The sequence below is a fragment of the Haliotis rufescens genome, unplaced genomic scaffold (assembly GCF_023055435.1).
Source record: "Haliotis rufescens isolate VD_foot unplaced genomic scaffold, xgHalRufe1.0.p SCAF_23, whole genome shotgun sequence".
Classification (NCBI taxonomy): domain Eukaryota; kingdom Metazoa; phylum Mollusca; class Gastropoda; order Lepetellida; family Haliotidae; genus Haliotis; species Haliotis rufescens.
In genome coordinates, this window is record NW_025963924.1 from 5,086,189 (window position 1) to 5,100,431 (window position 14,243).

The 14,243-nt window shown below is 40.7% G+C and overlaps 1 protein-coding gene across 1 annotated transcript in view; it reads right to left on the bottom strand.

The window, feature by feature from the left end:
* The window catches only part of LOC124116993 (ceramide kinase-like), a 32,541-nt gene extending 25,086 nt beyond the window's left edge, over positions 1-7,455 (bottom strand). The window contains exon 1 of the mRNA XM_046478657.2: positions 7,240-7,455. Within this exon, the coding sequence (XP_046334613.2) occupies positions 7,240-7,390 (151 nt within the window). The 5' untranslated portion in view covers positions 7,391-7,455. The remainder of the gene's footprint in view (positions 1-7,239) is intronic.
* Between the last annotated feature and the right edge of the window lie 6,788 nt (positions 7,456-14,243).

Sequence of the window (14,243 nt, forward strand, 5' to 3'; positions counted from 1 at the left end):
AATAGGGGTTACTTTAACCTCCCAACCTCGATTCGTGACAGATATTAAGTTTATTTTTGATGGCCGTATTGATTTACAGACATTAATCTTGACTAAGTGGTGTGCATAAAACCAATCACAATTGAAATTTCAGTAGGCAGTCAGGCTAGGGACGTTTAAGAATCTTTAGTCTGACTAATTTTTTTACCACAGGCTAGCGTGCAGGCAGCTATTTTCAGCAACACACTGATCCTACTGATCCTACTCTGATCATTATGGTCAGTTACCATGGTTAAGATCGAAACAGGATATATGAACTGATGAAGAGGAATCATTTTTAGAAAGCTCAGCTGAGATTCCCTGAAGAACTCAATCAGAACATCAACATTTTATATTTTCACTAATCCACAAAACCGATCTGCTACTGACTTGCCATCTACCTAAAGTTAAAAGTGGTGGTCAACAAGGAAATGTCACTAGTCCTTCCTGAATTCTACTGGTCGCAGACATGTGGACTTTGTTGATGTTGAACCATGACAAATAATTCATTTGTCATCACCACATTTGATCTAAAATTAATCATCAGCCATCAGTCTTATGAAAGCTACCGTATTTGACATTAACAGTGCCCTGTCCATATAAACCCCCCTTGAGCATTGCCTTAGAAATAGGAACAAGTCATGCAATCATCTCGAAAGCATGTTTCCTAATGAAACAATGAGGATCATTAATCAAACTGGGTCCATCCCTGCATAAATGCATCAGTAGTGCATAACAGAGTTGATGCATCACCCACAGGCACACATTGAATTATCACAGAGAACATACCTAATGGCTTCATGTTGTCAAAGGCTTTCATTGTACACATTTTTAATTCAATCAAAAGAGCTACAGGGAAGCTTAATACACTAACACAGTGTTTGAAAATAGGGGTAAAAAGTCAAAGTGTCCTTGTCATAACACTAAGGTTAAGAATTGATTATCTAAGGGCTCTAACTCTAGGTGAGGTGAAATGGGGTTTAACATCGCGTCCTAGATTATTGCACTTATATAGCGATGTGCATGTACGTGTGTGTGTTTGTGTGGCGGCTTGTACTAGTCCGGACTGATGACGATTTATAGTGCTAGCTCACTGAGATAACATGCCACAGTTTCACATGAATACCCCACTCAGACACAGTATACTGACTCTGAGCCTACCAGTCCTTGTTTTAGCCCCTTAATGCCGAGCGCCAGAAAAGGTAACAACAAGTACCATCTTTTAACATCTTTTGGTATGATGCGGTCGGGGATCAAACCCTGGACCTTCCACTCTCAGGGCGGACGCTCTACCACTAGACCACGGAGGCGGTCTTGGCTCTAACTCTAAGATCAAAATGCCATAACCAAGAGCTGGTGCTGAGCTGAGTTCAAATGTACCACTCGTGTACCCAACCCCCTATTCCCTGACCCTACCCGGGTACCTGCTGTAGGTTTCAAGAGTTGGATACAAAATATCTGATTGGGAATTATCTTACTGGTTACCTGGCACAAATTATTCAGATACATGTATAAAACGATCTGATCATGCATACACTGAAGTTGACCGAAGCTTTATCTTTACTCAGACATATATAAGTCAGAAGGAATGTTTGGAGTCAGAGAGATATACAAAAATTAGCAACCTGTAGTGTAACCATGGAGTTTATTGTTATTGACATTAAGCAATCTATCAGGTGACAAACCACAGGCGGGAAGGCCTGATAGATTATGTCAATCACTGGATTGTCTGGTCCAGGCTCTAATATTTACAATCTGCTGTCAAATAGCTGTAATATTGTGCCGTGTTAAACAACAAACAAATCTAAATACTCAAAGCTAAGCTACTTTGTCACTTGAATAAACCTTTGCCATGTTTGTAACAGACTAATCTACTTTGCTGTCAACAAAATGAGAGTAAATGAAGCTTTTTTAAAAACATAGTCAGAACTTAGACTTGAACCCACGATCACAGGTGGCTGGCACAAGCTCCTCACAGCGATAGCCCGTTCGCGGAGCTCTCTATACTATCTCTGCCACCAGTCAAAACTCCCCACTGTGATAGGTGGCCCCAACCATGCTTGGAGTTGAACTCGCAACCGAATGACTGTTATGTTTACAAACAAATGACGACTGTCGTGTTGCCGAATACACTTATCTCTGCTAAATTACTTTCTTTGTTTGTCAATTTGAATTTCTATTTCATTAAAACTATCATGTTATTGATTTAGTAAGAATGTAAGGGAGAAGTTGGTTGATATTCCATTTAGTGTGCAATCTCAAACCAATCTGATTATACAAACAACAAAGTGAATTCATCTGGCAGACATGGTCCTTTTCAAAATTCACTACGATGGCATTCCCAAAGACATAAAAAAGAGTATGAACATTACTACATTTGGGGTTAGAGGACAAATTTCAAGATTCTTGTAATGGCGGCGCCCACACTGGTGGCAGCGATGTTACCGAGAGTATAACAACTTGGTGACTGGCACAGCTAAGGGACACAACTCTGCACTGCAGATTGCGGCACATTAGACGATGGGGCTAACTGTGCAACCTAATACTTTCGTATGCTACACCAACATCTTCAGCAAGTTCAGAGCAGGTAAGCTGGATACGCATAGTATATAAATCCAATTAATGTTTTAGTTGCTTGTGTACCAGTATGCATAAAAAAAAAATAAAACCCAATAGTACAAAACTGTGCATAATTACCCAATGTAGCCTTGACAGCTAGTGTACCCAGATATTTTTCTACATAAATGTTTATTGATTGAATGCAGGCATCACCTAGACATGAACTCTGCTGTAGTGAATAATGAACAAAGGGCTATGTCTAGTTGATTGCAAATCAGTAGTGATGGATATTGACCTGACTTTCCTATTGCATTTTATTGCAATAATGATACATACCGGTACTACAATAAAATGCATGTGCAATTTGTGATGAACCTAAATAAAAATGAACACATACTTCCCCTGCACATTTTTGACAACTTCGTCTGCTATTTTGTTGGATGTTGATTTGGTCGCAAATAGTTTTGCTTTTTCGATTACAGGAATACATACTTCTGAACTTCATAATTTCATTTTGATTGGTCACTTATGTAAACTTTGCAAATAAGATGAAAATATTCATGATGGGCATCTTACATGATACAATATATATATATTGATAGTTGTACACATAATATAACAACTAATCTTGAAAAATCAAGGATTAATTGTTTCTACCTTCTTCATCATCCTTTTTGACTATAATTAATAATACAGGATCGATTATGGAGAAATATGTTGGTCAATTGAATAAGAAAAGAAATCCAAGCAGCCAATTTAATGCATCATTTAAGGAGGCACTGATCTCTGACAATTCACCGGGACTGATTGTTGCCTTTGTTATTGGCTTTTTGCCGTGGATACCCGGAAGATATCCGTGAAATCTTGACTAGTTCGTGGCTGGTGCTCAGCGAACTGTAAGCGCATTGTCGCTTTTATTGGGGCTTATTGTCACATTGATCAACAAAATCAAATACAGTTTTGTCTCGGAAATATTAAGGAAATGTAAGTATCTTTGGGGGTAGCATCGGCACTGGTGATGAAGTTTTGATAAGTCACTTGCTTGGTACTGTGTGATTTTGTTTACACTAACTAAAACTAAATATTTCACATTAGCACTGCTTATTTTATCGTGTGTATATGTTACAGTCAGTGTGTTAAATCAGTGTTAGAAATTGGCAGTAGTCCTGTAGTCCTTGCCCAACTGCCCAACAGTTAAGGCATCATAAGAACTAGTAGATATTTTCCATATGTAAGGGTTTTGCTATAAGTTAACACCATAAGGACTAGTGGACTAAAAATGTTAGTTTCTAAATTTTCACTTAGGCAATTTATTAAATGCTCAATATTTAGTTATTTCACAAATTGCCCGAAAAATCTGTTCCCTTATTTTATTGTGATAATGAATTCCAAACATTTTGATGTTTAATTTCATCACCCTGTGACTGAAAATGATAGGATTAAAAGAAAACGAATGTCAAAGTACATTCCTATATATTTTGGCTTCTAATCCCAGCATATTTAGTCTGTTGTGATGTTTTTAAGCACATTGGTTGGTTGGTTTAGTTGGTTGTCCATAGTGGTTTGGTTTGTTTGTTGTTCAATGCCACAGTCAGCAATAGTCCAGTTATATGATGGTGGTCTGTAAATAATCGTGTCTGGACCAGACAAGTGACTGACATCATGAACATCGATCCACGCAATTGGGATTGATGACATGCATCAACCAAGTCAGCAAGTTTGACCACCCGATCCCGTTAGTCGCCTCTTACGACAAGTATAGTCACCTTTTACGGCAAGCATGGGTTGCTGAAGACCTATTCTACCCCGGATCTTCATGGGTCTTAAGCCCTTTGGAACTTTTTAATAATTAATAGTCAATGACTCAATCTGTTAAATAAATAGACAGATTTTTTAGTCAATTTGTGAAATGACTGAAATATTTTGACTTTTATAAATTGTCTCTATATAAGTCACATTTTGCCCCGATTATGTTTCTAGGTTTGTCAGCTCCATACCCCTGCTCGTGGGTTTCACCAAAGTGGTAAACATCTGAGACCTGCATCACTTCGGGCTTTCCTCCAACATTAAACAGACACGCTGTGATGTAACAGTAAAACTGTTAAAAGAAGCGTTAAACCCAACTCACTCACTTACCCATATCAAAGAACTTCCCTAGAGCTACAAGAATGATTCTGTTCAAAGCTACAGCAAATGAATGAAAACAAAATGCACATATTGTAACTACAACCGACCAAAGTCATAAGTATAATATTAGGCAGTTATCTTGTTCGAGGAATGTATCCGTAAATATCCACATCAAGGAACAATATCCCATACCTCTGCATCTGTACAGAGACTTGTTCGAAGTCACATGTCTTTGTAACAATCTGATATTTTTAAATAAATACACTGAATCGGATATTAAAACTTGTGTTTGTTTCCCAACCTGTTTCAGGTGTTTCACATAGGTGTCGTGTCTCATGATATCCACGGAAAATTCATTGAGTTATATAACAATGAGCAATCGATCAACGCATTATCGGCAAATCCTTTGAACAAAGTATGGTGTTTTTACAACGGCACTCAGATACAGGTGTATTCCATCTACTTTCCGTCTGTGCAAGGAAATCGACTCACAGCAGTGTGTGAGCCCGAGAGGGCAGTATCAGACAGCCAGTAGAAGCTAGAGATTAGTGCCCCCTTAAATAAACTCTTCATCAGCTATAATCTCATCCGCTGGGAAAATTGATTAACTGACATCGGGCACCCTTAGGGTAACCATTACCAATTATACAACCCATCACCTGTAGGTACAGAAACTGACATCAAAGGAAGTGCAGACAGGTACTTGCATCGCCTGGGTGCTAATTAGCTTTAATCACCATGATTAATGCAATACTCTATCCATTAAGCTCCATGAGATAATGAGTTTACTATGTGCAGTAAATTCAAGCGCTTAAAGACTCAATTTCCAATTAAATGATCCTGCATTCATACAGAAACATAACAAGACAATTAAACAGCTGAGACTTTCCGGGAAAGATTGGAAAGATATCATAAAAGGTGGTTGTACGGTATAGAAAGCAATAACTCGCATCATTGTAATGATGCTGTCTTATGTAAACACTGTCATGTAATTGAGGACAAAAGTCATTTATAAAACCGCTGTTCTCGCCAATATTTGCGAATCAAACCTATCTGCTCAGAGTTTTTGTCATTAATTGTAGCTTGACAGTGGAGTTTGTGCACAGAGCCCTTGACAATGACAGCCATCGAACAAATAGCATGTAAACACTTTTGTGTGTAAAAATTAGTGACAATCAATACAAACACATTCAGTTGATTGATCTTGTCTGTCTGTAAATTAGTAGGGCATGACCTGTGTGCAAGTGTACATAATATCTTCCACCATATTCCACCTCGCTAAAATGACAGGCGACTTGAAACAAATGCTATCATAGGAAATGTCATCTTTAGTTTCCAAAGTTGATGAAAATTACATGTTGAAATTTGTCCCCTATGAAAAGTCTATGTCCATTTTTTTATGTTGAGGAACTGGCTTGATATTCAGTTTTGAGGTTCATACTAAACCATACAAATGCAAGTGGACTCATTTTTCTGCTTATTTTGAGTTTAATTGCCCTAACAATAAAACATTGTCACACTGTCACAAGTAGTCTCTCCCAGACCCTGGAGAATAAATTAAAAAAGTCCACGTCAAGTCTGGAATGATATTGCAAGTCTAAATTGCCTCAGCTCAAGGCTTGAAATTAAGGTATTATTCCGGGCCCCATTTGGGTATTATTATTTTTATTTTGAAGAAATATATTTGTAAATAAGATAACTTATTTCTGGGATGTGTTAGTCTAAATGTCACATGCTGCTATATATATTAGTAGCATCAATCAAACATGGCGGATAGATATCAAGTATTCTGTACGTGTCCCTACATCTGGTTTGTCGAAAGGTAGGCCATAGAAGGCCTGACACATTTTGACAGGAATTTTAAAAACCCTTTCGAAAAATATCGAGAGCAACGTAAGGTTAACAATGTGCTTTGTGTGACAAACCAGATAATATGTTAATTTAGATACATAAACCTTGTCGTGAGAAGCTGTTTTGCAAAGACACAAGTTAACTTATTTCCTATGTTAGTACCGATGAACAAATTTCATCACGCTCTGGCATTAGTCTCAACCCCAGGAGAGATTATTTTTAGCTCCTGAACACTGAGTCTGCAGTGAACAAAGATGACTGGATGTGAAGGCATGTATACATTTTGAGAGAGGGTTGAACTAGGGGCCACAGGCATGGAAAGCCTGGTAGTGTTACACAACATAGACAACTGCGTGACCTGTCTCCATTACTAATGTGCCAGATGCTATACAAACCCTCTCTCACTTTCTTTGTCCAGACATTTTCACGTCATGAATGACGGACGTAAACAATGACTGGACACTTGCCAAGGATGACAACAACACAATATAAAACAAGTTATAAATGGTTGCATAATGGATGTATCGTCATATAAAATAGGAATATCAGCTGTTTGTCTTTAACATCGATTCCAGATGACGGGAAGTTTGGAGTAGAATCGCTCTAGTGATCAGTTCGCACTTGTCCGTTGTCAGCTGTTTGTTGACAAATGGAAGAAATCTAATGTCAGGGACGCATACTTACGAAAGACAGGTTCTGGGGTTGCGGAATCGTCTCCAGCGGCTCGCCAACATCCTTCGACAATGATCTGAGAGGGTGTTAGGGATATGACATGACTCTTATTGTCTATATCAACTGGTGACTGTAAGATCACAACATCGTTGGCAGCCATCATCGGAATAATTGTACTAGTTTCTTGACAACTGCCCTCAACTACAAAACGGTCGTGAATCGATTGAGCGTCCCATTGAAACTCCACGCACGGCTCGCGTCTCTCAGTGAGTGAACAGTATGAGATCCGCATTCGCCGTCACGCACAGTAAGGAGTCTACGCTGGAGCTCGAGGACATCACATTAAGACAACCCTCACGATCCAGACTCATTAGCACATATCCTACCAAATGCTTTTGAATACGAAAACTACGTATGGGACAGATAGCAGAGCTTTGATATGAAACAATATGCCTAAATTAAAAAACTTTTTCAACGTCCACAACGTGAATTATGTCCCGTTTTCGTATATGTATAGTGTGTAGACTAGGCCTAATTCGAGTTTGGGTATGGACAAGGTCTTGATAATTTCACCGTTTCTCTTCTTCTGATGATGATGATGATCATCATCATCATCATATTCATCATATTCATCATCATCATCATATTCATCATATTCATCATCATATTCATCATCATCATCATCACCATCACCATCATCATTATAATTAGTATTATTTAATGCTGCGGCCTCGGCTGCTGCTGCTGCTGATGATGATGATGAAAAAAATACGTGGACATATATACATAGAGTCCTCTTCAAGATAATAATGCCAGTACACAGGCATTAAAAAAGTATATACTGTTGTTTTAAAAATGTACGGTATTTAACAGAGACGCAACAATTTATAAGACAGTCTCGTGCCAAATGACAGTTCCAGCAGAAAAACACTTTGTCTGCTAATTCACATTTTATGCATTAGGTCGATCTCGCAGTTGATGATTGCCGTAATTAGTCATTATGATAATATAACAATTATACAAAGAGACTATCACCCAGTTAACTAATCACAAGGTCTACACCTATATATATCAAGGCATAAATCACGCCACGCGTTTGTAATATATTGACACACATTATATTGAACAAATATTACTTGATGGCGAGTCACAATGGATAAAACTTTAAAAAGATCATTATATTTAATTTACCTCTCATACTATGGTAAATACCGCGATTGGATATTTATATCAATTAATATAAACTGAAATGTACATAAATATTAGTTTATTTGTTTTGACAGAAATATCCAATAAATCAAATTGTGATATAGCCATGAATGAAGATAATTTCAAAGATACCTAACTTGTTGAATTCAGGGCACACAGAGCAATATACATATATACTAGTATACATACACACACATGGTATAAATATGGCACAGCTATAGTTTATAGTTCAATGCTGGTCCAGTATGTAGTGCTATATACCTATGTAGTTGTACCTTTGAAGTGAATATGTTACCCCCAATGGGGAACGGAGGTGTGTGTGTGTGTGGGGGGGGGGGGGGGAGTCACTCGTCTTAAGCGCCGCAATTCGCTGTGCAGATCTAGAGTTGCGTCCCTTGGGCACAATAGAAATCTATGGCTGCGGGTTCAAATCCCCGGAAATGTTTCAAGGTTTGTCAGCAGCATTCTCATGCGCGTGGGTTTCACCAAAGTCGTAAGCGTGTGAGGCTTTCATCACTTCAGGCTTTCCTCCCACGTTGTGAGTGAAAATAATTTCTGAGTTGAGGTTCACCTCCCTTCAGCCCCTTTTTCTGCAAGTTCTCGACCAATGCACGTTCCTCCAGTTCGTCCATTTTCCAAAGGTCGCCGACCCCTGTTTATTTACTTGTTATAACGAAACAATTTGCTCAGTGGACATAAGGTTTTTGTGGATATACCTCCATGACCTTTACTGTCCACTACAAAAGATTTCACTGTGACGTGATACCTTCTATGTCAGACGCAGATCCGCCCTGTTATATATTCTCTATTGGTGTAAGGTGAGGTGAAATGGGGTTTAACGTAGCGTCCATGATTATTGCACTAACACAGCGAAGTGCATGCACGTGTGTGTGTCTGCTTGTACTAGTCCGAACTAATATCGATTTCCTAGTGCTAGCCCACTGAGATACCATGTCGCATCTTCACATGAATACCCCACTGAGACACAGGATCCTGACTCCGAGCCGACCAGTCCTTGTTTTAGCCCCTTAATGCCGAGCGCCAGGCAGGGTAACAAGAAGGACCATCTTTTAACGTGTTCTCGTATGGTTCTGGGATCGAACCCCGAGGACGCAATCAGTTCTGGAGTCCCCACTGGAGAGTGTAACATAACGTATATACATACAAACACGCACTCACGCACGCACGCACACACGCATGCACACACGCACACACACATAACTGAATGTGTGGGACGTGTGACGTCAAGGTGTTCGTGCCTGCGGGTAATACTTGCGGGGTGTCTCACGAGCAACGGGTCGACACGCGGCATTCCCCCAGTGCTCCACAACTACAAGATAGTGTCTGAAATAGCACTGCAGCCGTTCCTACACGCATATATGCACTTAACGTGGCCTTCGATAAAATCAGTTACCTTCGTCAGTTACAAAAAGCAATGCAACTCGTAACCTTAGCCGATAATAGGGTCAAAATGGTTAGTTCTGTTCAATTGAGTTGAGTGAGTGAGTTGGGTTTTACGCCGCTTTTAACAGTGTTCCAGTTATATCACGGCCTGTCAGGTTAATGTGGGAGGAAAGCTCGAAGTGATGCAAGAGAGAGAGAGAGAGAGGGGGGGGGGGGGGGGGGGGGGGAGGGAGGAAGTTGGGTAGGCCCGGAGGTGCAAGCGTTCGCTGTCACACCCCGGTTCGATTCTACATGGCAGCAATGTACGAAACCTATTCTTCGTTTCTGCTGTCGTGACATGCATCGATTATTGTAACATACAGGCGGCATAAAATGAAACTGACTTATTCACCTAATATTCCCCCGCACGTCGACAGTCATTACATACGCACAATAATAAGCTACATATGTTAGTATGTCGCCGATACTATCACACGTTCAAAGCGTTTGGATTCTTATCTGTTTAGATACATTGTAGTACCAGCATATTAACGTGTCACACAGAGCTCATTGTGAGGTATATTTGCAATTGGATATTGGCACGCATGATTTACCACCGACGTCTACCGACATGCCACCACCATTGATAGTGTACTGGGAAATACAACGCACTCAGCTGACAATGGATATAATTATAAAATGGATAATACGGACTTAAAACCCTTTGCGCAAACACCTGGTGTCATCACTGAGTGAGTGAATATGGTTTTACGCCGCTGTTAGAAATATTCCAGCAATATCACGGCGGGGGACACCAGAAATGGGCTTCACACATTGTACCCATGTCGGGAATCGAACCCCGGGTCTTCGGCGTGACGAGCGAACGCTCAGTATGACGCGGTCGGGGATCGAACCCCGGACCTTCCGCTCTCCGGGCGGACGCTCTACTACTAGACCATGGAAGCGGTCTTATTTTATGTGTTGTCATATACATTTCCATATAAAACAGAGTTTGTTTGATAATCGTATCCTGTGTTATTTTCGAACGAAACACAGAAACAGAATGTCTTTTTACATGTTTTGTACCTTGTCCATGGTAGTGGCTATTTGATTGCCTATTGAGTTAGTAGGTTAGGACAAACTCCAGAATGCCCATATTAAAGTCATATTTCGGCCAGAGTACGAATGTGGACTTAAGAAAATCTATGTGCCGCTGGTTGTGTACTCCTGGACGATACAGAAATGAATGTCAACCAAGCGAAGTGCCGTATTAAAACAGCCCAGATTCAGTTTTTCAAGATGGGGCTATCTGAACGACTGCATCGAGGTTATGTTCAGTATGTTGAGAAGCTCAGCAACCATGCAGAGTCCCTGCTTGGATGAAGTCGACTGGCCTGAAAAGTGAAACAGAAGGCTTTCTCTTTGCTGCTCAGCACCGGTCACTTCCCATTCGAAATCGACCCGTGAAGATCCGGGGTAGAATAGATCTTCAGCAACCCATGCTTGCCGTAAAAGGTGACTGTGTTTGTCGTAAAAGGCGAGGGTCAGGCTCGCTGACTTGGTTGATGCATGTCATCGATCCCAATTGGGTGGATCGATGCTCATGATATCAATCACTGGATTGTCTGGTCCAGACTCGATTATTTACAGACCGCCGTCATATAGCTGGAATATTGCTGAGTGCGGCGTTAAACATCAAACCAACCAACCAACCCATTCGAAATCGTCAATGTGTGATTTTGTATCAAAATATTAAAGAAATGTAAATAATGCAATGAATTTGATGAGACTGTCCAACACATCAGTGGATGCCCAGCCTTGGCACAAACACAGTATCTTAAGCGACATGATGGGTGTCTCGGCACTTTAATTACCGTTTTCGCAATTCTTGTCGTTTTGACACAGAGATGCATCCATGGTACGACCCAGAATAGGTAGAGGGGGTCATGGAAAATGATAAATAAAAAAATCTTTGGAATAGGCCCGTTGACAGCCACAGACGTATCCAGGCCAACAAACCTGATCTTGTCCTTTTTGATAAATCCAAGTTAATCATTTATATCATTGAATTTTCTGTCTCTTTTGACACTAATGTAATTGACATGATTCATGAAAAACATGGCACATATACAGACCTCGCTTTCGAAATGTCACGTTTGCATCCCAAGTACCAAGTTGTCTGACTGCCCATTGTTCTCGGAGCTTTAGGCTTGGTACCTCCCAATCTGATGACTGACATTGGGAGAGTACCCGAGTTTGCTACCAGGAATACAGCCCTTCTGACAATCTGGGTAATGCAGAAGGCTGCGCAGTGTTGGGGAGTCTTCACATTCTACGAAACATTCTAGTTTGACAAGGTAGCGCTTCATGAGAGAAGTCCCATTCGCTGTCTGGGCTGCGTGTAGAGGGGGCAAGGGCCATGAGCTGATGATGAGCCTAATCAGCCTGACCGTGCCAGGATCACCCAGACCGTTTGCTGCATTTATTAATTTTAATCTGTATATGGGCATGAAAGGCACAATTCCTAATGGAACAGGAAGAAAACACATTGAGGTGGGGTAAAATATATATTTAATTCTATACACTTGTTCTGCTTTTTAATGCAAATCATACGGATATTTTTGGCCATAAAAGCAAAATTAGCGAACCTAGAGGTGCAAAATGAAGAGGTTTAATTTGTTATAGTGTCAGCGACAAATTTCCCGGATAAAAATGATCACTACAAGGACATGCAAACAATTATTCGGGAAACACGTACGATTCGGAAAAAAACGCACCCAGTGCATTAACAAAAGGGCCATGGAGCTGCACGCACGCACTGCACGTGCAGCAGCACAATGAACGGTATTAAAGTTCAGGGTTTTTGATTGCCTGGCATCCGCGTCAACAACATGCCAAGATTGACAGAAGTGCAAAGAAACAACGTCTTAGGCCGCTTGCAGGCAGGGGAATCCCGATCAGCTGTAGCCAGGGTTTTCAATGTAGCGCCCAGCACCATCACACGACTATGGGATCGGTTTCAACAGAATGGGTCAACACGTGATCGGCCAAGGTCGACCAAGAGTAACCACCCCCGCCCAAGATCGCTAAATCCGACTGCGCCACCTACGTGATTTCGGGGACGACCACAGCCACCTCAACCGCATCCCAAATACCCGGACTGCGCAGAATCTCCGACCAGGCCGTACGAAACCGTTTAAGAGCAGCAGGTCTATGAGCAAGACGTCCTGTTCGATGCGTCATATTGAGTCGACAACATCGTCAACAGCGACTGCATTGGTGTCGTCAACACGGGGTATGGTCTCAACTGCGAGGGAGAGATGTCTGGTTCAGCGACGAATCAAGATTTCTCCTCCGTCGAGGGAATGGAAGAGCACGGGTCTTCCGACGTCGGGGAGAACGTTACGCTGAAAACTGCGTACAGGAAGTGGACAGGTTTGGTAGGGGTAGCGTTATGATGGGGCGGCTATCTCTCATCATGGCAGGACAGGTTTGGTCCATATCCAGGGCAATCTTATGGCTCCACGATACATCAACGAAATTGGCTCAATAGCTTGTTCGGTTCCTCGTATAAATATATTTTTCTACCTCGCACAAATCTGCCTTTGCGTTTCTGTTTTTTTTAAGAGAATATAATCAAATGTTCGAAATATATTGTACTTCTACCTCCCAAGTCTCTATCATTGCAGAACCTCGTGTCACCGACTACCCATAGAAACTGGAAGATGAAACAAATTACCTGTTTCTAAAAGAATATGTAACCTTTCTAACAAATCTGATTTAGGCGATGGATATTTTACTATGTGACTACTTTAGTTATCATCGGACATTATGCTAACATGTATACTTTACCCAATTTCCCCCTGTCGATAAAATGCTGTATGTGTTTCAATGTAAAAATGTAAACGTTTCTAGGAAACTTGCGAAATTCTGCAAAGTCGTTATTAAGACATTTAAGTAATATATGAAAATTACTTCTACCCACCAATGATTGTACATAATAAGTATATATCGCGATTGTATTTTATTGTTTTCTCTGTTAACCTCAATATGCACTGTTATGTAGCCTTGAGTATAATTTAAGTTCAATTCAGTTCAGATTGTTGTTTGGGCACAAGATTGAAGTGGTTACCCAAGTTTCATTCATAGTCACAAAACGTTGCAAGAACCTTTCTGGGTCAGCTTCAAACAGAGGCTGATTATCACGAGTAATGTTGCTGGTGCGTTTTTCATCAGAGATCAGCTGCTTTGGAACCCAACGAGCTGATACTTTCTTAAATGCCAAAGTTTCAGTATTATAGAATAATATCTCGCCAACAAAATGCCTACTGAACTAGCAATATGACGCTCAGTCATTCGGCAGTCGGTCAACACCATACCGTGGATTCTCTGGATAAATTTTGATGTTGATGACTACCGGCCAG